At 44.6% G+C, this 27044-nt stretch overlaps 1 protein-coding gene across 11 annotated transcripts in view; it reads right to left on the reverse strand.

Moving 5' to 3' along the window:
- Window positions 1-23426, reverse strand: part of ZNF391 (zinc finger protein 391) — a 46401-nt gene extending 22975 nt beyond the window's left edge. For 4 of the 11 annotated variants that reach the window (XR_008956662.1, XR_008956660.1, XR_008956658.1 and 1 more), the window contains exon 1: window positions 17327-17416. Coding sequence is in view for 6 of the 11 variants with exons in the window: in XM_026511172.4 (XP_026366957.1) it covers window positions 15426-16116; window positions 17327-17435; window positions 21839-21875 (837 nt within the window). In the remaining 5 variants the exon portion in view is untranslated. The other 7 variants (XM_026511172.4, XM_026511171.4, XM_026511174.4 and 4 more) reach the window with 7 other exon arrangements.
- Window positions 23427-27044: the final 3618 nt, after the last annotated feature.

The following is a 27044-nucleotide window of genomic DNA, read 5'->3' on the forward strand; positions in this document are numbered from 1 at the left end:
GCTAGAATGGTGGATACATGTGTGTTCATTATGTTAACTTTTGTAATATTTTGAATGTCTTGAATATTTCCTGATTTAAAAAAGTATACTGGGAGATTGTTGGGCAAGGAGGTAGTGAGAAACCAGGAGGTGTTGTGAATAATTATGTAGGCAATTAATAATAAATCTCTCCATAATTGTCCATGTAACATTTACAAAAATACTTTAGTGTTGTTTTTTTTTTTTATTTTAAGGTTTTATTTATTTATTTGACAGAGAGACAGCCAGGGAGAGACGGAACACAAGCAGGGGGAGTGGGAGAGGAAAAAGCAGGCTCATAGCAGAGCAGGGAGCCCGATGCGGGGCTCGATCCCAGGACCCTGGGATCACACCCTGGGCTGAAGGCAAAGGCTTAACGACTGAGCCACCCAGGCGTCCCACTGTGAATGTTTCTAAGAAGAATATTTCTACAGTGCTGCTTATTCTTGATTTTTCATTTTTAGGTAATCATATATTGGCTTTTGCTATGGAGGATAAACATTTTTACCTCTCAACCTTCCCACACCTACCTTCTCCCCAACCTTTCCAATAAACTGACATCACAGGTTTGGGTGAAATACGTTTTGGTAACTAGGACCACGTAAATATTGTTCACAGCTGAGCCACACAGTATACTATGATTAATTTTCCTTTTTTTGTACAGATTTTTGTTTTTCCTAAAGGTAGTTATTGTCCTTTTTTGCTTAGTTTTCTATCTACCAATTCACTAACTTACAGGCAGATCCATGAAAACCTTCTCAGTAGGGTCAAACACATCAGATCATCTATCAGTTCAACTGTTTTGCCTTGCTGACAACCCTTTTGGGAGCCTCCTCCTGTTCGCATCTTGACTCTTTAGGCTTACTACACAGTTAGCATTCCGGGGTGGTCTTTTATTTGGCCTCACAGCTCGGAACACTCTCAGTGTTATTTTAAGTTTGGTCCTCTCTCACTTCTGGCTCCATTCTTCATCCTAGAGGCGCCACAGATCTTGATGTTTCAGGAACTGACAATACTCCAGATGATTACAGACTACACCCAGAAGGGGCAACAACCGAACCTTGCTCGGACCTATATACAGAGATGTGATGCCTGAAAACTACAAAACCTGATAGCACAAGGTAATAACAGCTTCTCCCATGTCTCAAATTTCCTCACCTAAGCTTTCTGCTTTCAATCTAAAATAATAGTACCTTATATTTGTTTGGTGTTTCATGGTACTTACATTGCTTCTATATATATTCTCTCATTGGATCCAGATAATATCCCTGTTCACATTTTCTTGTTAACATAATTTTTAAATTTCACAATTATTTGTTTTGTTGCTGGGTGAACTGGGGAGACCCCAGGCCCTGAGGCCTTGATCCAGACCACCCCAAAGATGTCATCACTACATCTCACAAGAAAGAATTCAGGGACAGACAGAACGACAGAGAAGCAAGAAAGTTTTCTGAAGTGAAAATACACTCTCCGTATCTGAGAGCTTTCTTCTTTGGTCAGGGGTTTCCGGCCTGCTTTGTCAGTCATCTCGGGCCTGTCTGGTTGGACCCGGCTTCTCATGGCTTTGTCTTGGGAGTGCTGCCTGCACTGGATTCCGACTTTCCCAGCATGGCCGTGACTTCCTCTGGGCTGACCTCTGGGCATCTTGTTACAACCGAACTAACTTGCTCTGACAAGTGGCACTGGCATCCCAATAAGAGCCATACGTTGATTGGTTGATCTGTCTCTTGAGACTTTTTAATCCATAGTGTCATCTTCTATGTATTTTTTCCCCCAACTTTTTAGTGAACTAACGAGGCTGTTTGTCATAGGGCTTCCCATCACTGTACTGGATTTTGCTGGTTGTATTCCCAGTGTCATTTAACAGATTTCTTTTGTCCCTTGTGCTTCCTACAAATCAATAGATCCAAAAGCCTTAACCAGATATATCTCTATCTATATGTTTACATTTATATATAATTTACAGACATATTTAATTCTAGCTATTCATATCTCGGTATTTATTACAGCGGAAGGGTACTCCACAGGCGGGGTACACATCTACTAGAGGTACATATGGCAACGTCAGCCACTGAGGAGTGTTGCCTCATTAATTCATTATCTCCTGATTTACATCTGATTTTAATATTTGTCTATCTTATTTCTCTTGATATATTATTTGTCTTTACTTGCTCCTCTGTTCCTTGTAGTTTAGTCTTCATTTCTGAAATTATTTTCTTTTTTTCAATTCTTTCTTGAGTTCTTAGTTCTTTTCCAAACCTCTATATTTCTGGTTGTGATATTAAAATATAATAAGAAATATGTATCTGTATCATGTTTCAGAGACTATGGACTATGAGAAACAAACTGAGGGCTACAGAGGGGAGGGGGGTGGGGGAATGGGAAAGGCCAGTGATGGATAGTAAGGAGGGCACATATTGCATGGTGCACTGGGTGTTATACACAACTAATGAATCATCGAGCCTTACATCGGAAGATGTACTGTATGGTGACTAACATAATATAATAAAAAATCATAAAAAAAAAAAAAAGTTAGAAAGAAAAAAAAAAAAAAAAGAAATATGTATCTGGCCTTGTCCCAGTTCCTGAGCTCCCAAAACCCTTGTAACTTCCTACTTAAGTAACAAAAGCAATAGAAGCATCCTGCTGTATTTGGTTTCTGTCCCCAGCTCTGGAAACAACTCCAGGATGATGATGATGAAAGAGCATCCTTTGTTATTCATAAAAGCCCCTAACCACCACCCTGAGTTTATGTTAATGAGGTGACTTTCGGAAAGGCCCTAAGGATGGGGGTGCTGGTTACCAGGGGAACCAGTCATGTGATCAGAAAGTTGGAACTCTCAGCCCCACTCCTGACTTCCATGTAGGGCAGAGGGGCTGGAGCCTGAGTTAATCACTAATGGCCAGTGATTAACCCATCGTGCCAATGTCATGCAGCCTCCATTAGAAACCCTCACCTAAGGGGTTCTGAGAGCTTCCAGGCTGGTGAGTACATCGAGGCACCAGAGGGCAGGAAAGCTCTGCGCCCTGTCCCCTATACCTTGCCCTACACGTCTCTTCCACGTGGCCGTTCCTGACTTGCATCCTTTTATCTAGGAAGTATACAGCAGGATGGTGTTATTTGTTTCTAAGGCCTCCAAACCTCCTTCCTAGCAACAGCTTTGCTAAATCAGTACTCCTGGAATTAAGAATATATCCAATATTATCTGTTCAAAAATTGCCCTCAGCTCTTCCCAAAGAGCTCACTAAAAGGAATAAGTGTATGAGGTGGTGATTATAATACTCAAGCGGTCTTGCTGCATACGACTGGCCTAGGAAAGTTAAATGCACATAAACTGGTCTTTGAGTAGCTAATACTTTTATCTGAACAATGGAGAAGTCTCAGATACATTTTAATTGTTTCACAAAATGATAAATATGACATTGCTTTGTTCTCACATCAGTTTGTCCCCACAGTTACATACTATCTGTCATTTACTTTGAAAAATTCTCAGCCATTATTACTCCAAATATTTCTTCTGGTCCTTTTGATGTGGAAAACAAAGGCAGAAGGAAAATATTAAATTTCCTTACTACCTACAGCCCACTGACAAGTCCCTGAAACACGCACAGTGACATTCCTCTAGGAACTCAGCTGCCTCGATGTTAGTACTTTGCTAAGGGCAAAAGTGAATCCTAGCAAGCTGAGGACAAAGCGGAAGCTGACAGCCTGCAACCGCCCCCCCATGCATGCAACATTCCTCAGGCACTCCTGGCTGCCCTAAAGGACAAAGAAACAGTTAACCTATAGATACCACAATCTTGCAAGACTTGAGTCTCCCTCAGTTTACCAATGTCTTAGCAGTTTATAAGAACAAAGCTATCAGTAACCTAGCTTCCAGAGGGGAACGTATGTAGACACAGTTAAATTTCCTTACTACCTGCAGCCCATTGACAAGTCCTTGAAACTGGCTCAGTGACATTCCTCTAGGAACTCAGCTGCCTTGATGTTAATACTTGTTAAGGGCCAAAGGCAGTCCTAGCCTGACCCCCTCCCCTCCACCAAGATCCTGTAAGTCTACTTTAACGTATAAAAATTCCTTTGGGAACTTCCTTTATCTCTAACCGCCCCCCCACAATACGTGTTGGCAATCACCCCCAAGCATATGGCCCACCGATATACATCTGAAGGGTCTCATGACTCAGGTTTTATTAGACCTAATAAATGACCTTTTCCCAACAATAGCTAACTCCCTCAAGGTCCTGGAAACCTTGCTTCCAAAATTCCTTAGAGACTTACCCTATCCCTAACCCCTCCCAACTTGAGGGTATATAATGGGCCATTCCTCATGACTCCAGGGCAGCTCTGCCCACCACTTTGCACCAAAGATGCCTCAAGAATTCTTTCTTGGTTGTTGGCTCCGGATTCCACCCTACTGAACCTCACCGATATCCTACAACCTCATCAGGACGATGGGAAACCTATGGCATAGATTTTGGAATTATCAGACCAGGAATTTCAAATATGATGAGTATGTTAAGGGCTTTAAAAAGTGGATATCATACAAGAACAGATAATGTAGGCAAAAATTCTAAGTATGAATCAAAAGGAAATGCTAGAATTCAAAAGCAGCGTGAAGAAATGAAGAATAGTTTAGACAGATCTGTGAGTAGACTGGACACAGCCAAACGAAGAACTGCTGAGGGAGCAGAAGGCTAGCTAAAGTCCTGGTCTGATAATTCCAAAATCTATGCCATATCTGAATCTGCTTCTCATTGATGTTTGCCTTCTCTTTAGCCTGTGTTTTGTGCTTTGTGGTATGCCCTGTAATTATTTGTTGAAATCCAGACATGATGTATTGGAAAAGGAACTGAAGTAAATAGTAAACAGGTCTGTAATGTGGGGCTGTATGTTTGTGTGGCTAGGAGTTAGACTGTGTTCACTATTTTCTGCAGCCACAGGCCTCAGAGGCTAATTTCGTGTGTCCTTGTTTTTGTCTCCTCTGTAGTCTTTGGGTTTCCCCAGAGATTCTTTCTCAAATACAGCCTGAATTTTACTGGGAAAGTAGACAGGCTCTAACAGGATGCCCTGAGGCCAGGGGAAGGTCAGTGGCCTGTCCTGGCCACATCCGCGAGCAGCCGGATCCCACCAGACAGGCCCAAGATGGCGGCGCCACGACAGGAAACCCCTGAGCAAGTGAGGAGGAAAAAGCGGGAAACCCTGCTTCCAGCACCAAGTAATAAATATTCTGCCCCCTAGTTCACAGCTGTCAATAAAAGATAGAAACTCAATCCCCAGGACGCACAGCTCTCTCTCTTGAGCTCACATCTTGAGAGAGTACTTTTGCTTGAATCAACTTTCCTGCTTGTACCCCTCATACACTCTGTTGTGTCTGCCCTTGAATCCTTTCTCCTGACATGACCACGAACCTTCAGCAACATCTTTGGGACAGGCTGGGTCAAGGCCCCAAGGCCTGGGGTCTCCCCAGTTCACCTGGTAACATTACAACTCTTTCTTTCTTTCTTTTCTTTCTTTCTTTCTTCCTTCCTTTTTTTTTTCAAAGATTTTATTTATTTATTCGACAGAGATAGAGACAGCCAGCGAGAGAGGGAACACGAGCAGGGGGAGTGGGAGAGGAAGAAGCAGGCTCATAGCAGAAGAGCCTGATGTGGGGCTCGATCCCATAACGCCGGGATCAAGCCCTGAGCCGAAGGCAGACGCTTAACCGCTGTGCCACCCAGGCGCCCCAACATTACAACTCTTTCATGTGTAAACCTCCATTTGTATGCAGGAACTATAGTGATGTGGTCAGGCGTCAGGGTGGGGGAGGGGTTCTATAACCTGTGGTTAGGCAACAGTTGTTGTGTGTCTATGACCTAGGCTGGAACCTTCAGACAAACTTCTCAGTACTCCCCCTCCCTTTTAGGTTAGACAGGAAGGCAAGAGGGAGCTAGGGTTGGGAATCTCCCGTCCCCTACGTAGTCAGACTCTGGTAAAATAGTTTTCTTTGAGGGCAGACATTTGTTAAGGAGAATGGAATAGCTCTGGACATATTTCAAGATTATTATTTCCAGCAGGGAGAGGATTTTTCTCAGATCTTCACAGGGAAAACCTGACAGGATTCCTGGAGGTAAACCTTATAAAAATATGGGGTTCCACAAAGGTTGGACCTCCCAGGTTTTTAAACTCTCAAGTTAGACCATACTCAGTCTCCAAAAACTAGTCAATTAGCCTTCAGTTATTCCTATTAGTAGCTGACTCCAACCTCGGTTTCTGCTCTTGGTAAGCTGTGATTCTCTGTATCCACGTGTTTGTCCCTCCAGTTTTCAGGGTGGTGTTTGCCCTGTGACCTCAATTCTCTGATGGATCTAAGAAGAGTTTTTAATTTTCAGTTTGTTTAGCTTTTTTCTTGTTGTGAGGATGGGAGTGGTAACTTCCAAGCTCCTTACGTGCTGGCCTGGAAACCAGAAGTCTATATTGATGTTACGGAGTTTTGATGCTGTGTAAGAACAGCACTTGCTCTGAGATTTTTCTCCCAGAATTCTCTGGTGCTGTGAAATACATGAGCTGAGTGAAGATCCTTCCACATTTGGCATATGGATAGGGCTTCTCACTAATATTTATTCTTTGAATGTGAAGAGATGAAACAAGACCAAAAGATTTCCCACACTCATCAGGTAACGTTTTTCACCTGTACATGTCAAGTGATAGTGAGTGAGAGAGGAGTTATGCTTTGTCCGGGAGCAAGAATACCCCGTCCCTCTCAAGGTCCTTCTAACTGGACTAAGGACCAAACTGATAGGAGAAAGATTAACAGGAGAAAATAAAATTTAACGGCATACTAGGGGAATCCATGCATACATGGAAATTCCAAAGACAGTCAAACAAAATGAGGTACAGATGTCCTCCTAAACCAAGGAGAAGGGGGTAGGGGTCTGGGACCCAAAGGGAAGGAATGCAGTTCTCAGGAAGAATGAAAAAGAGTAACTGTTTGGTAAACAAATGTTTCCTGAGCCACTCAGAAACAAGGGGAGACAAAGGGGACTTTGATCAAACAGACCTTGATAGGTTTCTCCCTGTCCACCATCCCTAGTTCATACCTTAATGCAGCATTTCTTTTTCCTACACAATTTCTCCTAAGCTCTGCTACTCTCACCTACGCAAGATTCTTCAAACAAAGGGTGCTGAGGAAGGTTTTCAAAGTGTCTCTCTCAGATGGGCTCCGGTACTGCTTATTCAGTAACACTATGCTCTGAAATCACGGACTTTGTCTAAGTTCTCATCCCTGAATCTAAAGCAAACAAAAAGACAAAGATCAGCTTTTCTCTGTGTTCATTCTTTGAGTGCTTACTCTTTCAGATAATGAGAACATAGCAGTAAATAAAATAAATAGAAACACCTCCTCTCATGAAGCTTGCATTCTGACAGGGTGGATAATAAAAATTTTTTAAAGTACAGTGTATATGCCATAGGTAAAAATAAAGCAAGATGGGGTACAGAACACATTTTAACTAGGGTGACAAGAAAGCAGCCTCATTGAAAAGATGGCACAGGAGGTGAGAAAGGGAGCTATGTGGATCTGGGCAGAGGAAAGAGCAATGTGAAGGTCCTGTGGCAAGAGTGGCCTGTGGCAAGAGTGGCCTGGCATGTTTAAAGACAAGTAGAAGGCCACGTGGCCAGAGGAAAGTGAATGACAAGGACAGCAACAGGAGGCTACATTCAAGAGGTCAGACAGCCGGATGAGAAGCCACCAGACAGTTCTGAGCAGGGGTGACAGGATTTAACAAATATCTGAAAAGGATCCCTCTTGGTTCTGTGTTGAGAACAGACTGGGAAACAGTTTGATTCCAGAACAATTCTGAAGTAGGGCCAATAGGACTTGCTGTTGGATTGGATATGGGATGTGTTTTTAATTTCAGTTGCCACATGTTCATTGTTAAGAATTCCTTTACACGATGAAGTTTAAGGAAATGGTTAACCATGGGAAGAGGCCTATCGGAGAAGATGCAAAGTAAGGAAAAATATTGGAAAATGATTCTCAAGGACTCAAATCTCTAGCTCCCCAAAAGCCAATGTTTTGTTTTGTTTTGAAGATTTTATTTATTTGAGAAAGCAGATTGAGGAGCAGAGGGAGAGGGACAAGCAGACTCTATGCTGAGCGCGAAGCCCAACACGGGCCTGATCCCAGGACCCTGAGATCAAGACTCGAGCTGAAACCAAGAGTCCGATGCCCAACTGACTCAGCCACCCAGGTGCCCCAAGAAGCCAGTGTTCTGAAGAAATGGTGAGCATCATGTGGAAGAAATGTCCTATCTCAACCTTTAACGTTAGCATGGATCCACATCCAGAGCCAGGCTATCTCACTTTCTCTGCACTTTCCAAAACAGAAGATGTAGCTCAGGTTTATTTCATCTATGAAATGAAGGGTATAAGGAATTACTGCTCATTTTGTTACGTCTGAGAGTAGCATTATGATGAAGAGGAAAATTACCCAGAGCAGGCCCCAAAAGATGGAGAGTTACTAGAAATAGCTAGAGATAACCAGAAGTCTCGCTGGGAGCAAGAGATAACCAGCTGTTTCTGCTTCTAGAAACAGGCTTCCCGCCACAAGCTCCCTGCACTGCCCTAACCGCTGTTCCGGCCTAAAGCACCTCCCCCCCCCAATTTAAACCCACCTACTAGCAGTCAGCATAGCCCCTGGAACCTGACCCCCTGCACTCCCCTATAAAAGCTCTGTAACCTGGCTACCCCGGGCCCAGAATTTCGAGTGTGAGCTCGTCTGGGTCTGCCGGCGTAAAATAAACCCGAGTTCTCCTGCTTCTCCGAGTGTTGCTTGGTGTCTTGTCGGTCTGATTGTTTTTCTCCAATAATGGTTACATAGGAAATTGTCCCTGGTTTTCAGAAATGGATAATGAAATAGACAGGGATGAAACTACATGTGTTTCAATTTCATTTAAAATATCTCAGCAAAACACAACTCGACCCCCAAAAATTGAATAGTCCAATTAAAAAATGGGCAGAAGAAACGAACAGACATGTCTCCAAAGAAGACATCCAGATGGCCAACAGCCACATGAAAAGATGCTCAACGTCACTCATCATCAGGGACATACACATCAAAACCACAATGAGATACTACCTCACACCTGTCAGAATGGCTACAATTAACAACTCAAGAAACAACAGATGTTGGTGAGGATGCAGAGAAAGGGGAACCCTCTTACACTATGGGTGGAAATGCAAGCTGGTACAGCCACTCTGGAAAACAGTATGGAGGTTCCTTAAAAAGTTAAGTATAAAGGGGCGCCTGGGTGACTCAGTCGGCTTATCGTCTGCCTTCAGCTCAGGTCAAGATCCTGGAGTCCCAAGATGGAGCCCCACGTCAGGCTCCCCCCTCGGCAGAGAGTGTGCTTCTTCCTCTGCCCCTCCCCGCACTCATGCTCTCTCTCCTTCCCTCTCTCTGGAGAAAATAAAATCTTAGGGGCGCCTGGTTGGCTCAGTCGTCAAGCGTCTGCCTTCACCTCAGGTCATGATCCTGGGGTCCTGGGATCAAGCCCAGCATCAGGCTCCCTGCTCAGCAGGAAGCCTGCTTCTCCCTCTCCCACTCCCCCTGCTTGTGTTCCCTCTCTCATTATCTCTGTGTCAAATAAATAAATAAAATCTTCAAAAAAAAAAAAAAAAAAAAAGAAAAGAAAGAAAAAAAAGAAAGAAGAAAGAAAAGAAAATCTTAAAAAAAAAGTTAAGTATAGAACTACCCTAAGATCCAGTAATTGCAGTACTGGCTATTTACCCCAAATATTCGCTAATTCAAAGGGATACCTGTACCCTTATGTTTATAGCAGCATTATCTACAATAACCAAATTATGGATGCAGCCCAAGTGTCTATCGACAGATGAATAGATAAAGAAGATGTGGGATATTACTCAGCCTCAAAAAGAATGAAATCTTGCCATTTGCAACGACATAGATGGAACTACAGGGTATTATCCTAGGCAAAATAAGCCAGAGAAAGACAAATACCTTTATGATTTCACTCACATGTGTAATTTAAGAAACAAAAAACGAGCAAACGGGGAAAAAAAAGAGAGCGAAATGAAGAAACAAATCTTGACTCCAGAGAACACACTGATAGTTACCAGAGTGGGGGTGGGGGGGTGGGGGAAACAGGTGATGGGGATGAAGGAGGGCACTTAGATGAGCACCAGGTGTTGCATGAAATCCTTGAAACACTATATTGGACACCTGAAACTGATATAACACTGGGTTAAATATACTAGAATTAAAGAATTTAAGTCAGCAAAAGAATAAAACAAAGGAAGAGAGACGAAGCAAATGTGGCAAAATTTCAATAATTGTTGAATCTGGGCAATAGTTATATGGGAATTTATTGTACTATCTAACTTTGTGTATGTTCCAAATTTGTCATAATTTTTTTATAAGTGAACATTATGTTTTATCAGTTGAATTATTTCCTAGAGAACAAGTTTAAAACGGATTTGACTGGTTTTATGATCTTTGAGATAAAACTTCAAAGCAATCATAGAAGGTACAGATTTGGAGTCTTGATTCCCTTCCAACCCCTTTTCGTAAATTTCATCACCCTACCCTTGTCCTTCCTTTCCATCTCCTTCATTCCCTTTCACAGTCAAATATGAAAAAGCATCATGTGCTGGGAGAGAAAAGGCCAAGGGTGATATGAAGAGAAACATACGACTTTGATGAGACGTAAAAGTTAAAACTGATGATCAGCAGCTGTTGCCTCCATGTCCCAAAACAGCTTAAAGGAGCCATCAACTAGGAATAAGGGAAGGCAACTTCAGCAACTTTAAAATCCATGTTCCTTTTTCAATCTTTAATTGTTAAAAAAATATTAAAATGCAACACCTTCTGATTAGTTTGCAAGAACAAGTTAACTCGTATGAGGAAAGAGAGAAAACCACCAGCACCATTTCAACACAAACCTCTGCATAAAAACGGGACCGAAAAATAAGTATATTGACTCAACAAACATAGCCAACAATGCACTTTCTTCGTTAAAACCAAGTATTAAAATAAACAGAATCCAGAATCAGACCCTTGTATCAAAAAGCATTAAAGTAATGTCGACAACAATGAAAGTCGCGGCCGAGTGTTCTGTGCCCCAGCAAACAGAGAGTGTGCCGGCAAACCCGAAGCAGAATCCCTTCGTGGAAGAAAAGCACGGCACCCCGGTATTCGCGCACTGCGGGCCTTACCTGCACGGTTCCCTCGGCGGTACCGCCCGCGCTGTGCGCTTTCGCGCCTTCCACCGCGCTCACGTCCCTTCCCAGAAGGTCCGCCGGGACGCGGGCTCTACAGGCGGGGACTTCCAGAGGCTGCAGTGGCGGCCGAGCGCCGGGCTCCCCGCGGACGCGGCCTCGGCCGGCCTCTCCTCGGACGCCGCGTCCTCCCGGCCCTCGGGCCCACCTCGCTCGCGAACGCCCGCAGAAGGCGGGGACGTGGGGTCTGGGACCGGGGCCGGGCCCGTCCGCAGGCTCCGCGAGCGGCGTCGCGGCCACGTCGGGGGAACGGCTGCGAGCCTCGGCCGCCGCCTGCCTACAGGCGCCGGGAAGGGCCGGAGCACGTCGGAAGCGGAGCCCGGAACGCTCCGGTCCTCGCGCCCGACCTGGGCCCGAGCGACCGCACGGAGGGATGTGAGGCCCCGCTGCACGTCGGCACGTGTGCGCGTCCGCGCGTGCGCCCTGCGTGAGGCGCGCTGTACCGGGCGGCGTTCTTCCGCGTGAGCCGAGCCACAGTGACTTCCGGGCAGACCCTCCGCTGTTCTCGCAAAAGGCTGACCCCTCGCGATCACGCTTCCCCCTGACTCGACTTCCCCAGGGGAAATCCAGAACGTTTCTGGTTCCGCATTGACGGAAAAGACGCCACAGGATCTTATCAGAGTCGACATTTGTACTATCTGCCGAGTGTCTATCCCAAACCCCTCCCTGCTGGTGCGGGTCACTTACAGGAAGATTAGCAACAGCAATTAAGGAACGTAGCCTCCGGCCCCTCCTCTCCCTCGCCCGAATCTAGGCGCCGGCTCCGCCTCCACCCGCTGCTGTTCCGTTCCCAATACCACCACCCTAAGTCTCCAGCTTCCCACCTTGCGTCTGCCTACCTTCTCTCTCAGTTCCAAACCATCCTGTCACCTCTCCCAGATTAATCTTTCCCCCTGAAACCACACTTCATTACCACCATCAGTCACCTCCTGTGATTCCCTTATTAAACCCAAACACGATCTACGACTGGAGGTGGCCATCACCAAGTTACCCAATTCCAAGTCCGCTTTCTCATTCTAGACTTCACTGAACTCCCTGCCACAGACAGTTCAGTTCATCTACTGCAACAAACAGGGCTCTTCCCCACCTCTCTGCCTTTACTCAGTTCTTTCTTTTCCAGACCTTGCCAGGGTCCACCGTAAGAGGTCCAGTACTGGTCAGCAGAACTGGGGTCAAATCCTGGTCTTTGGTTAATTATTTCACATCCGTAAACGTCAGTTTTTTCATCCCATAAGGTAGGAAATTAAATGACTCAAATGGGTGAAAAAAGCTTTTCTTCTGGCCTCCAGTTTTCATGTGGTTATCTACTCTATGCCCTGCTCCTTCTAACCCTACTCCATCCAAGAACAATCTTCTCCCCTTCCTTTCTGAGTTGCCCACTGTGAACTACATAGTTATTCAATGGAGAACCTACTATATGCTAAGTGTTGTGGATAATATATTATTTTTTAATTTTTGCTCTCAAATGCATTGTACAATTGTATGCATACAAATGGAGAAATTAATCTTAAATCTATTGGGAAAGCTTTGCTTTCCTTGAAGAATGGACATTTTTTTTTTTTCTTTCCAAATACAAAGTAAGCAAATGACCATCCCCCTTTGGTTGCCAGAATGCTCAGTTTGCACCTCTGTCTCTCTGGATAATGACAGCATACCATAACTTTTCCTGATCTTGGTCTTCTAGGCTTTCTCCTTTCTCTAATGCTAATTAAAAAAAAAAAAAAAGATTTTATTTATTTATCTGAGAAAAAGCACAAGCAGGAGGAAGGGCAGAGGGAGAGGGAGAAGCAGACTCCTCGCTGAGCAGGGAGCCTGATGCAGGGCTCCATTCCAAGACCCTGAGAACATGTCCCAAATCAAAGGCAGGCACTTAACAGACTGAGCCACCCAGGCACCCCTCTACTGCTGATTTATACGTGTTTTGGTTCTTTTCTATTTTATCACATAAGCTATCTTGAGTCCTTTTTCACACATGATACATTTGTAACAAATAGATGGCTATTGCCTATTACTGCAGTTAGCAGAAATGTCTTCTAACTTAATTGACTGTAATCCTAGTCTTCCATTGCTGGTAATGGACGTACAGACCCTGCAGGGAATTAAATGAAAAGCTATAGGCTGATGCACAGCAGAATCATAACAATTAGCATTTATTGAGCACTTAGTTTATGGCAGGCACTGTTTTCATCACTTTACATGAATAAACTCACTTATTCCTTACAACAGTCTCATGAAATGGAAAGCCAAGAGGTCAGCATCCCAGGAGCACTAAAGAAGAATTAGTCCCAAGAGTGAATTTACATAATTCAAGGTAGGACAAAAAGGACCAAAATATTTATGAGGTTATTTCTCCATTCAAAAGACTAAAGAGATTGCACTATTCAATTAAACCCTCCTGGTTTAGATTAAAACTAGAGTCCAGACCTGCATTATACTATGTATTAGATGGGGCTTCTGAGAAATTTAAGACAATTTCTAACTTCAAAAGCTTATGGGAAAAAAGCACCTGAGACAACTGGAAAACAGAATAGGAAAGTTTGCAATGCAGGAAAATAAATGCAAACCACCACCGCAAAGGACTTCTACGGTGGGGGACTCAGTGTCAGAGGAGGCAGCACTTCAGCAAGACCTTTTATGAAGTGTGGACAGGATTTCTGGAGACACAAGGAGGAAAGCAGGAGATGTCAAAGGGTGCCAGAGAATAGTGTGAAAAGAAGCCAAGTGCGAGAAAAGGGAAGAGCAGACACAAAGGGCAAGCCTGCCAATGTGTACTGGGGAACAAGGGAAAGTAAGTAAATAGATGTAACTGTGGGAGACCTTGGAGTTCGACAGTCTGATCTTTTCGCTAGAAACTGTGGACTCTTTGAACAAGGTGGTGGTTTAGTCAAGCAGCTAGATAAAGACAGGGAGACAAGGGCAGCAGTGTTGACTTTTGTAATCTGGGCCCAAACTACTGAGCACCTAGCAGCAGCACTAAGAATAGAGAAAGAAATCAACTCGTAAGCCATTTCAAATAAAATCTAGCAGACTGATTACCTGGGATAAAGTAGGCAGTAATTACAGGTCAGTTAGTGACTACTCAGCACTTCGATGTTTCACAGGGATCTAAAAGACCTTTGTCTCCAGGAAGCTTACAATCTAATGGAGTAACCTCAAGTATTATAACCCGATCACATGAGACCGTTCTGGTCTAACTCTTGCCCAAAGTTATAGAGCTGACCATTGTTAATCAGAGAGTGCTGGGAGGTAGGAAAAGCGTGGATCAGCACAGAATCAGGGATGCCAGAAGAAGCTCAAATTTTAAGGCATAAGAGTGACCAAAAGTGCCAATTCCACAAATGTCAAGTAGTAAAAAGACTAAGAAATAGGCACTGAATTTGTCCTTGAGAGATCAGCATTATAGAATTGGTGAGAGTTAGGGCCAGAGGGTATGTTTCATGAAGTCTATAAACAGAAGAAAAATGTAAAAACCAGGGAAGCAATTTTTTTTTTAAATAATGAAAGAACTCAATAGAAGTTTTAGGACATTCTTGGTAAGCATAAGATAAAATAATACTAGGATTAGTTAGGCACATTAGAACTGTGGTTTATACTTTGAGGAAAATACGCTACAGAAAAAAAAAAAAAAAGGTTTAAGAGAAAAATCTGTCCTTATAAAATGAGAGATTGGATTTGCCTCAACACTACTGTCACCAAACTGGTGGGCAGCCTTTTGTCCTGTTCTGAAGCCAGCTCCTTCTCTTCAGCTACTGGAGCCAGCATCACGCACACAGGACTTCCTCTCTGTGTAAAGGGGCTGATGCGGTCAGAAACAAGGTTCACTGACTGTTCGGGGACCCAAGCCCCATGGAATAGATAAAGTGAGCAAATACAAGGTGTCAGGTCTAAACCCTAAGGCTGGAGTCCTCCAGAATAGGAGATGGGCTATGTGAGGTTCTTAAAGTCATCCCCTTGTATTTATCACTCATTGGAGGATCTAGTTTACAAAGCGGAAGGAAGGCTAAGTTGAAACTGGCTCCTAGCTAGCTAGTAGAGAAGAAAACTTCAAAGACGTATCTGTGTTTCTTTGCAGGTACAGGAGGTGAACGCTGTGTGCTCTTATGCTAACATTAATGGAAAAGCCCAACCACTATTTAGTGTGAAGTCGCTGATGTCTGATGAGAGTTGAACTCTGGCTGAAGGCTTTCCCACAGGCATTACATTTGTAAGGCTTCTCTCCGGTATGAGTTCTCTGGTGGATAATAAGGGATGAGCTCCGACTGAAGCCCTTCCCACATTCTCTGCACTCGTGCGGCTTCTCCCCAGTGTGGATTCTCTGATGCTCAACGAGGGAAGAGCTGCGACTGAACACTTTCCCACAGTCGCCGCATTCATAGGGGTTCTCCCCGGTGTGTGTTCTCTGATGCTCAATGAGAGAGGAGATCCAACTGAAAGCTTTTCCACATTCACTGCATTCATAGGGATTCTCTCCGGTGTGTATTCGCTGGTGCTGAATTATGGTTGAACGGTCACTGAAGGCTTTCCCACATTCATTACATTTGTAAGGTTTCTCTTGAGTATGAGTTCGCTGATGTTGGCTGAGGTTAGTGCTTCGGCTGAAGGCTTTTCCACACTCAGCACATTCATACGGTTTCTCTCCAGTGTGGATCCTCTGATGCAGACTCAGGTGAGTGCTCCGGCTAAAAGCTTTCCCACAGTCACTGCATTCGTACGGCTTCTCTCCAGTGTGAGTTCTCTGATGTTCAATAAGGTGTGTACTTCGGCTAAAAGTTTTCCCACATTCATGGCATTCAAAAGGCTTTCCTCCACCACGAATTCTCCTGTGGACAATAAGGTCTGATTGGTAACTGAAGGCTTTCCCACACTCATTGCCTTTACAACGTTTCTTTTGTGGGAAGAGTTTTTGGTGTCTAATGAAGTCTGAATTATATTTGGAGTTTTTCCTAGATATGGGGGATCTAGCTCCCTTCGGAATGTTCTGCTGTGTATTAACTTTTGAGCTTAGACTAAATTCACTAGATTCAGGAACTCTCTCCCTAGTGAAAATTTCCTTGAGGGTCATCGACACTTTCCTGATTGCTGTTTTCTCAAAAGATGTCTTCTTTACAGGACATTTTGTCTGCCTTGATAACCGGCCCTCTCCTTTATAGGCCTCTTCATTCTTAGGACCTTGGGCAGTATTCCCTCTGAGACTTTCCATTGCTGACCCTGAAAACTCTAGTTCTTCAGAAATAGCCTGAATGGTGTTGATGCTTTGGCTCAGTTCACATCTCCCTATCTGAAAGACATTTAAAGTGCAAATGTCACCTGCATCTAGTACGGAGAGCAAGGAAAATAAACCAGCAGGGAAAAAAAGACAACAAATTTGCCATTCACACACCCTAGCAACTTTATATGGGAAGAAAACAAAAAGGAACAGTCGAAGGCAAGTGAACAGGAGCAGAAGAGATAACAGGCAGAGTTTTTATAACAGGCATGGGGAGCAGAGAGACATCAAGAAATATGGGAAGGGTAACTGGGTCCTACGCTGAGCCAAAAAAAATGGAAACTAGCAGATATACCAGCTGATGAGCAGAGACTAGGGGATCAGAAAGTAAAGTGAGCTGTTAGTTAGTATAGCCGATCAGCAATGGTAAATGGGAGAACGGAAAGGGATGAGAAGAATAGACTCTTAAGTATAGAAAAGATACCCTCTTAAAAAAAAACAAACAGTAAGGATGATTCTATCAAGCTTGGATGCAGTCATTTTCTTGGGATTGAGAAAGAACAGAATTTCAGAAATGCTGTCTACAACCCTGCCACCCAACATGCCCCCAAACGTGCTCCCAGCTAGTTTAGGTGTTCTTCTAAACAGGTCTGCTCTCAGAGTTCATCGTGACAGAGCTTAACTCAGAGTTCCCCAAGGCCAGCTCACTTACTGGACAAATAGAAAGCAGACTAACTTAAGTCACCCGGCAAATTCCAAGAGCTTAGACTGGAACTCATATCTCCTAAATATCGAATCAGTGGTCTTTTCATGATATCACTCACCCAGACAGGTATTGTCGCTCACTCCCCTCTTCAGTTCCTTGAAGTTCCAGCATCCACAGCTGTTCTCCCTCCGACTGAATGACCATGTCCAATTCACATGCTGGGATTCCTGTTGGTGGGTAAGATTTAACACAAGGCTATGGGTGCTGGAGACACAGGGCTATTCAGAGCTCAATCTTAATGCTTTGATCTATAGAAAAGATGGTGTGAATTTCAGAAGCTGTGGGAGGAAGGCCTGGCAAAAACGGCTTTCTGAAAGGGGTCAAAATTAGGTTCCAGAAGTTTATACACATTCATAGGAGAATCCCCCATGGAACTTGTTAGTCAAGATACCTGGACTGTGCTTCAGACTTTAGGTATGATATGGGGCCCAGGCATTTGTATTTAATAACTTCATTTAACTTGACAAGTAGAATTGTCCAAAACGAACCCTAGAAACATACTCTAGATTGCCTAAAAAATGTTCCTCACAGAGCATGAGGGTCTAAAATACAAACTCAGCTTCCCATAGACTGGTGGCTTCTCCCTTCTGCCAGCAGGGGCCACCACCTCCCAAGGACCTCGACGTTCCCAGGAAGTAGGCAGCTAGCTTTCTCGGACCCTCTTATTACACAGCGGGCACCCCACATTGAGACGGCCCAGCACCAAGCAGTCCATTTACCTCCCCACTGACGGGGTGTTCTTACACTTCCCTCCTCAGTAAGACCAGCAGGCCGTCTCCTGGAACGCTGACCTATGCTCAGTGACCCGCACAGCAACCTTCTACAGCAGCCTTTCTGCTGCGAAAACGGGAGAATGTGGGAATCTGTGCCTTTCCTTGCCCATCTCTGGACTCTAACTTTCCCCACGAAAGCTTTTTCTTTAAGCTTTAAGTGGATTCATCTGGAGCCCTTGTGTTTGACAGTCAGCTATATACCATTTCCCCTAATGCTTCTGCTCACAGCACAGTCTGAGATCCACTGGGTTAGGACATGATCTGCTTTCACAGGTATTTTCTTTCTTGTAGACTGGAACCCTCCCAGATGTGCAGGTGAGCCGTGGTGGACATCCACCAAGAAGTCACACGGGGAGAACCTCAAAGGCAATGTGATGATGCTGTCTGTATCCAGCTTAGCCAAAAACATGCGTTCCAACTGGAAACAGGGAACACAGAAGCGCTACCACTAGATCGAATAAGAGTCTGATTTATTTAGAACCTCCCACTACAATCCAGCTGCATACTTTATGGCGCCCTCATTCCTTAGTAGGAATCCGCCGTATTGCTAGGTTGGCTGGCCTGCATTCTTGCAGCACAGACCCTCCAACTACGCCATCAGGATTTTGTTGACAGTTCACTGTTATTTCTCTGTTATGACAGTAATTCTCAAGGCAACAGTACTACCTCCCGGGGAGACTTCTGGAAATTGGTGAGGGGTTTTTTTGGATCGTCATGTTGATTGGATGGTGCTATTGGGATTTAGTGGGGGTCAAGGATAATACACATTCCTACAAAACAAAAAAAATGTTCCTGATCCTATGTGACTTTCAAAAAGGTTGTTCATAGCGGCATCTGGGTGGCTCAGTCACTTAAAGCGTCTTGATTTCGGCTCAGGTCGTGATCTCAGGGTCCTGGGATTGAGCCCTGTGTTGGGCTCCATGTTGGGAGTGGAGGCTGCATGAGATTCTCTCTCTCCCTCTCTCTCTCTGCCCCTCCCCTCACTCAAAAAAAAAAAAAAAAAGTTAATCGTTACCTAAGGCTAGAACCTAACACTACTTTACGTGGAGATAAAAAATATTTTGCACAGCTTTGATATACATTGGAAAATTAAGGAAATATACTTCTCTTTCTTTGGAAGCTATCAGGACTTGTTCACCATTTCAGGAAAATCAAACCACTTCTGGTATTAGATTCACAAACATGACATTCATACATTGGGCTGTGTTTGTGGCTGTTGTATTCACGGTGATTCTGTGAATAGACATAGGCATCTGTTTCATCCAATCCGCACACACTGAAATACATACTGTTCTTTTTTTTTTTTTTTTTTTAGATTTTATGTATTTATTTGACAGAGAGAGACAGCAAGAGAGGGAACACAAGCAAGGGGAGTGTGAGAGGGAGAAGCAGGCTTCCCGCCGAGCAGCGAGCCCAATGCCAGGCTCCATCCCAGGACCCTGGGATGATGACCTGAGCCAAAGGCACATGCTTAACGGCCAAGCCATCCAGGCGCCCCTGAAATACATACTATTCTAATATAAGTTACTTTCCTTTACATCAGGGTTAGGTAATATATTGATATTTTGGAAATTACATCTATAGGTAAGTAATACAATCTGTCAGTTTTACTACAGGATAGTAAATGGGACTGTGGCTCATAGTGGAATATATATACATAATAATAATATGTATATAATAATATACATTATTACATATTATATTCCATCCTGGGGAGGAGACATTGCTGAGAAAATGTTTAGGTTTTTGGTGGTTTGGGTTTTCCCCTAAGCAGGAGGATCTGAAATTTGAAGATCTTTGTAAATTGTCTTCTTAGAACCATGAAAACATAGGCTACCTAAAAGGAAGTAGAATATCCTGGACAGAGAAAGAACTAGGACAGAATTCAAAGATGGTCAGCTTGGGGTTGACAGCTCTCCTTCATGCTCATTAATATCGTGGGGATTGGTAAGCTGAGCCAATGTGATATCAGTTTACCTGTATAATTCAATTCATAAGTATACCATTAGTACAAGTGTCCTCAAATATAGTTGTTTGGGCATTTCAAAGAAGTTCCTTACATGCATAACTGTATTATGCATTTTGTTTGTATATGTGACACATGATCGATACACAGAAACCCCAGTAGGGAAAGTTTCTACATTAAAACAAAGGAACCTAATTTGGGAGATTCTTTAGGTCTCTGGGTCTGCCTATTATAAGCATTTTATGAATATTGACTCACGTACGCTTCACAACAGTGAAGGGTGCTATTGTTATCTCCACAATACAAATGAAGAAGCCGAGGTACAGAGAAGTTAAGTAATTTGGCCCAAAGCTAAGTGTTAAATCCTGGACTCAGACTCACTAGGGAACAACACCTGAGTTGCACTTTCCACTCCTGTGGCCTCTAAATGGCCAAGAAACTAACCCCCACTGATCCCAGGGTGCCAGCAGAGTGCCACGGGGGCTTGGAGAGTGCCTGCCTCTGAAAGGGGCACCCTGGGAGGCTACGCTGGGTCCCACTCGTGCTAAAGCCCTGTCGGTGGGACCTGAGCCTTACATTCTCCAGCCAGCCCAGTGCAGGTGGCAGCCTTGACACGCATCAGGGAAACATCAGATAGAGGCCCTGTGATGCAAGCATTTACCAGGTAATTCGGATTTTTTTTAAGATTTATTTGTTTGTTTGTTTGTTTGATGGGGGAGGGGCAGAGGGAGAGGCAGAGAGAGATTCTCAAGCAGGCTACGCTCTGAGTGCAGAGCCCAATGTGGGGCTCGATCTCACGACCCTGCGATCATGACCTCAGCTGAAGCCCAGAATCAGATGCTCGACTGATTGCAATACCCAGGTGCCCCAGTAATCTGGATTTTGAATATCGTTCTAACGACAGCTACATAAAAACAGGGGAAAGAAACCCATCTGGATTTTACGTCTCCTCATCTGTCAAATGAAGATGTTGGACTTGACTGTTTGGTACAAAGCTCTCTGATTCCTGGAGTTTAAATTTAAGGCCCAAATACATACCTGCCTGCCTACACTAAGGGGATTAGACTAATATGAACCTAGTCCTTTTCAAATCGCCAGAGACATGTGAGAGCCTAAGGTCCATGTTTTGGATGAAGCCATTCAAGAAACAGGCCAATAAATTTCTTCAATCACCTCATGATGAAATAGAGCAAAGGAGTGTTGAGGAAGACATTAAGGGCAAAGAATAGTCTCATCCTGGGCAAAATTTGGCAGTCTCACCTAATGGAAGTTCTCTGAAAAGAGAAATAAATGTATCCCCTGCTTGGTGAGATGACACATTCAGAAGAGAAGGAAGAATCCTTAACTTACGTGGGACACAGCTCTTCTAGTGAGACAGTCGCCTTTCCCTCTTCCACCTCCTCTCAGCTTTCTTTTTGGTGAAAGGCAATGAAAGGTTTACCCTAGGCAGTCAGAATCACAGGTCTAGTCATGTCCACATCTGGCCGGTTGAATGTAACCTTAAGGGTTGAGGTATAACAAATGCCTACAAGCAATCACCTCCTCCCAGATGCAGAGAAAAAGGACAATAGACACTGATGTCTGACCTGAAGTCCCTAGCTCTTTAATGCTAAAAGGTGAAGGGGATGGAACTGGGCCAAGCCTGAACCCTCCCTAAACTCTCTAGGTGATCTGAGGCATAAAATCCAGGCTCTTGGTCCGTTTCCTCACAAGGGGTAGGAGTTCAAACGGAGTCTGATAGCAGCCTCTTAATTCCTCCCCAGTACCAAAACAGAAGGCAGCTGCCACCGTCCAGCAGGGCAGGGCTGTACGTCCCCGGGCAAGCACTCACCTTTCTGAAAGCCTGGTCCCACACCATAAAACGGCATAACTAGTACTTGCTTGTCTTTTTCTCACAAGGCTTCTGTTAATGCTACAAGTTAGAAGACAGCAAAGCATTTACAGTAAAGAATATCACGTACAACACAAAGAGATGCTAGTGCTGTGCAGATCTCAAATGAATTTTAAAATTGTGAGGGTGCACATTTAAGGCGGCGGCTCCCAGAGAATTTGTGAGGCTCCCTTCAGCAGCTGCTGCTACAGAGTGGGGACAGAGGAGTGTTCTTCCTGGCTTCGGAGGATGCACGGGAAGGCAGGACTTGTGAGTGAGCAGAGTCTCAGCGGGGAACCCTCGGCTATTTCAGAGGCTAGGAGGTCATTGCCTTGCTCAGGCTCCATCCAAGGACGACTCCACCACCGTGTGGCAAGTCCTCCTCTCTTTTCCGCCCTTCTACCTCATACCTGGTTGCTTGGAGCGCCTCACTGCTAAGTACACGCTGCATCCCGACACATCACGACTGTCAGGCCCAGCGGACCCAAGTGCCGCAGCACCAGCAGACCCAGTCCGCTTTGCGGGACTAAGCTCACAGCTGTCCTCCTCCCGCGACCCTCACCGTCTGACGTTCTTTGGACCACGCCACTTGCCCTTCCATGTGGAACCCAGCAAAAATTCTCCCTTATTTCCACCCCCTTCCGTGTGAAGACTTTATCTCGGTCACAAGGAAGCAGTGAAGGTTCTGGAAGAGCTCTCCTCCCGTGCTTTGCTCTCTGGTGTGGGGTGCACTGCTCGCTGGAGCCTTTGCGGAGGGACAAAGGAATGATGAGGGCCAGGCAGCCTCGGCTCAACCCCAGGACAGAGCCGGTCAGGTCCCGACACCTACTGAAAGACGGTCTGCGGCAACAGTGCTGGCGGGAACCGGCTCCAGATAACGCAGAACGCGATACACAGAATCTGTCGACGCCTCCACCAATGAATGGACACCCACTATACGCAAGTACCAGCGGTCCTGGGCAGAACCATAAATAAACGCTGCTACTCACAAGCTGTGTAGCTTCCTGGAAGGGGCCTCATCTCGGTGTGCCTCAGTTTTCCCGTCGGCAACACGGGATAAGAACGGTGCACGCCATGGGGTGACTGCAAGGGTAAAAGAACTCAGTCCAGGCACAAGCTCTGGGAGCGGGGACGGGCACAGCCGGGTACAGAAGCCATCCAGCGCCTGGCTGCAGGGGAGAGGGGACAGGTAGCAGGTGTCCACCCCCGGAGACCACCGCCCGCCCCCAGCGCAGCCCCGGGACTGGACTGGGCCCCCAGCAGGCGCAGCCCGCGTCCCCGCCGCCCCGCCCGCGGTTGCGGCCAGACACCGCAGGACCGCTTTCCAGGGCCTGCAGGCCCACCCGGCCAGGCCCGGCCCAGCGCCCCGCACGCTCCACTCACCGGCCGCCGCGGCCGCGCGCCGGGGCACACCCGGGGCCGGACCCGCGCTGCGCCGGAACCCGAGTGCGCGGCGCTCGAAGAAGCCGGAAGGATTAGCGGGGAGCCCCGGCGTCTCCTGCGGCTTGCGGTTTGTGGGCTGGCAGCGCCTCCTTCCTCGCGCTCGGCGCGGCCCGGCGCAGACTCTGCGCAGACCCGACGCAGGAGCACCGAGCGGGCGGGGCGCGTGGGCAGCGTGCGGCGGCGCGGCTCTGCGCCTGCGCCCGAGAGCTGGGGCCGGGGGCGCGCCGTGCGGAGCCCCTCCAGGAGTCGGTGATGGGGAGCCGCGGTGTGCGGCGTCGGTGCGGTCCTCAAGGACAGCCCAGGCCCGCGTAGCTGTGAATAGCGTCCAGACTCTCCGGCTGTGCTCCGGGGTCGCCCCCTGGCCTGAGGGGGGTCGCGGGCACCCGGCGCGTCCGACCGGCATTCCGGTGGCCTGTCCCCGGACCTCACTGCGGAGACCGGCTGCTTTGCCCGGCCTCGAGGCTTCGCGCAGTCAACCGCAGGAGCGGCTGGGGGCCTGGAGACCATCTAATTTTATCATTTTCATTATACTTTTAGAAATTTCAAATCGTAGTAAAATACACAGACCACAAAGAGTTTCCATTTTAACTATTTAAAAGTGCACGGGAAAGTTTTCAGTGTGTTCAGAATGTGGTGCGAACACCACCACCATCTGATACAGAACATTCCTCACCGCCAAAGAAACCTACCCATTCGCCTCTTGTTCAACACTTGGGGTGTTTGCGCCTTTTGACTACTGTGAATAGTGCTGCTATGAACATTGGTTACAAGCCCCCGAGTCCCTAATTTCAGTTCCCGTTTTAATTCCTGTTGAGATTTTGACTGGGGCTGTATTAAATACATGCATCCATCTGGGGAAGAGTTGGTGTCTAAACAATATTGAGTCTTCAGTTTATGAACATGTTATGTTTCTCAATTTATTTAAGTTTTCTTTAATTTTCTGAGCAATCTATTTAGTTTCCAGTATAAAGATCTTACATGTGTTTTGCTACATTTAACCCTAAATACTTTATGGCTTTTATATCATTAGATATGGAATTATTTGCATTTTATTTTCTGGTTGTTTGCTACTAGCATATAGAAAGACGATTGACTTTTTTAAGGATTTTATTATTTTAGAAAGAGAGCTCAAGTGGGGAGAGAGAAGAGGGAGAGAAAATCTCAAGCAGAGTCTACACTGAGCGTGGGGCCTGATGCAAGGCTCGATCTCATGACCCTGAGGTCATGACCTCGGCCAAACTCAAAAGAGTTGGACACTTAACTGACTGGGCCACCTGGGTCCCCCAGCAATTTATTTTTTTATACTGATCTTATATTGTGTCACCTTGTTATGTTTACTTATTTGTTTCAGTGATTGTTTTGTAGGTTCCTTGGGATTTTTCCATATAAATAATAATGCTGACTGTGAATAGAGTTTTACTTCTTCCTTTCCAATCTTTAGGCCTTCTATTTCTTTTATTACTTTTATTAAATCTACTGTTGTTTATTTTCTGTTTATTCCTCATATGTATTTATTACTTGTATTTCACCAGCCAGGACCTCCAGTACAATGCTGAACAGACATGATGACAGCAGATGTCTTTGTCCTGTTTCCAATCTTATAAGCAGAAACTTTAATATTTCACTGTTAAATATATTAGTTGTATTAGATTGTAGAATTTTGCTTCTTTTCCTAGTTTCCTAAGAGTTTTATTTAAATAAATGGGTATTTGTCACTTTTTTGCATCTATTTAAAAGATTATGGAAGTTTTGTCCTTTATTTTGTTAATATGATGAGTTACATTGATTATTCAAATGTTTCATGTACCTTACATTTCAGACATAAACCGTGCTTGATCCTGACATATTATTTTGTTTAAATATTGATGGATTCTTGATCTCAGGGCTGTGAGATCAAGCCCCACATCAGGCTCTGCACTCAGCATATAATCTGCTTGAGATTCTCTCTCTCCCTCTGCTCCTCCCCCCTACTCTTTCTCTCTAAAATAAAAATAAGTAAGTTTTTTTTTTTAAGATATTTATTTATTTATTTATTTATTTGACAGAGAGCACAAGCAGGGGGAGCAGCAGAGGAAGAGGGAGAAGCAGGCTCTGCGCCGAGCACAGAGCCCAACATGGGACTCGATCCCAGGACCCTGGGATCATGACCTGAGCCAAAGGCAGACGCTTAGCCATCTGAGCCACCCAGGTATCCCTAAGTAAGTCTTTTTAAAAAATAAAAAATAAAGTTTTAAATATTGATGGATTCTATCTATCTGATATACTTTAGGGAATGTTGCTTCTGTGTTCACAAAGGGTATTGATCTATAATTTTATCATACTATCTTTGTCAAGAGTTGGTGACAGGATTATGCTGCTCCCGTAAAACAACCTGGGAATCGTTCCCTTCCTTTATATTATCTGAAAGATTTGGGGGAAGTATAGTATTATTTCTTCCTTATGTGTTTAATAGAATTTACCATATGGGCCTGGAGGGGTGTTTTTGTTTTGTTTTGTTTTGTTGGTAGAATTCCATTTAATAATCCATTGAAGTTCTTTAATAAGAACAGGGCTATTTATATGAATAAATATATTTCTCCTTGTGCTAGTTTTGTTGTGTTTTTCGTAGAATTTGTTCATTTCACCTAAGTTGGGCTTAGTGGCAGGAATTTGTACATACTATACCCTTATTATTTTTCTGATGTGTATAGAATCAGTAATGATATTTTCTGTTCATTCCTCATATTGATAAGTTGTGAACTTTCTCTTTTTTTCTTGATCAGTTTTTCTAGGAAGTGCAATTTTACCAATACTTTCAAAGAGCTTTTTTCTGTTGATTTTCTCAAACCTTGTTTTCTATTCCATTGCCTTCTAGTCTTTAACAGCTATTTACTTATATGGGATTTAATATGTTCTTTTTCTAGCTTCTCATGGTAGACACTTAGATAATTGATTTTAAACCTTCTTTTCTAATATAAGCGTTTAAAGGTACAACCTGCCCTCTAACAGAGCTGTTCAGCTAGATCTCACGCACTTTGCTATGCTGCACTTTTATGATCATTTAACTTGAAATACTTTCTGATTTCCCTAGTGATTTTTCCTTTTACTCATGAGTTACTTAGAAATGTGTGTTTTTAATTTCTTAATGTCCCAGGCTTTTCTGTATACTATACTGATTACCAATTTAGTTCTACTGGTCAGAATATATTCTGTGTAAGATTTCAGTTCTTTGACATTTATTGCAACTTAGACGTATGGTGAATCTGCTTTGAAAGGTAAAGTCAGGGGCTTCTGAGTGGCACAGTCAGTTAAGCAACTGCCTCTTGGTTTTACCGCAGGACATGATCTCAAGGTCCTGAGTTTGAGCCCTGTGTTGGGCTCCACGCAAAGCATGGAGTCTGCTGGAGCTTCTCCCTCCCTCTCTCCTTCTCCCTCTGTTCCTCCCGATCATGCTCTCTCTCTATAATAACTAAATAAATCTTTAAAAAGAAAAAAAAAGTAAAGTCAACTAAGTTACTGGCTGATATATAATCAACCATCAGACAGACAAAGCCATCAGAAAAATATAAGTTAAAGAAAAGGCAAGGAAGACATACAAATGGCCAACAGGCACAAGAAAAACTGCTCCACATCACTCGGCAGCAGGGAAATACAAATCAAAAAACCACAATGAGAGACCACCTCATACCTGTCAGAATAGCTAAAATTAACAAGTCAGGAAATGACAAGTGTTGGCGAGGATGCG

Source organism: Ursus arctos, unplaced genomic scaffold, assembly GCF_023065955.2.
Source record: "Ursus arctos isolate Adak ecotype North America unplaced genomic scaffold, UrsArc2.0 scaffold_31, whole genome shotgun sequence".
Classification (NCBI taxonomy): domain Eukaryota; kingdom Metazoa; phylum Chordata; class Mammalia; order Carnivora; family Ursidae; genus Ursus; species Ursus arctos.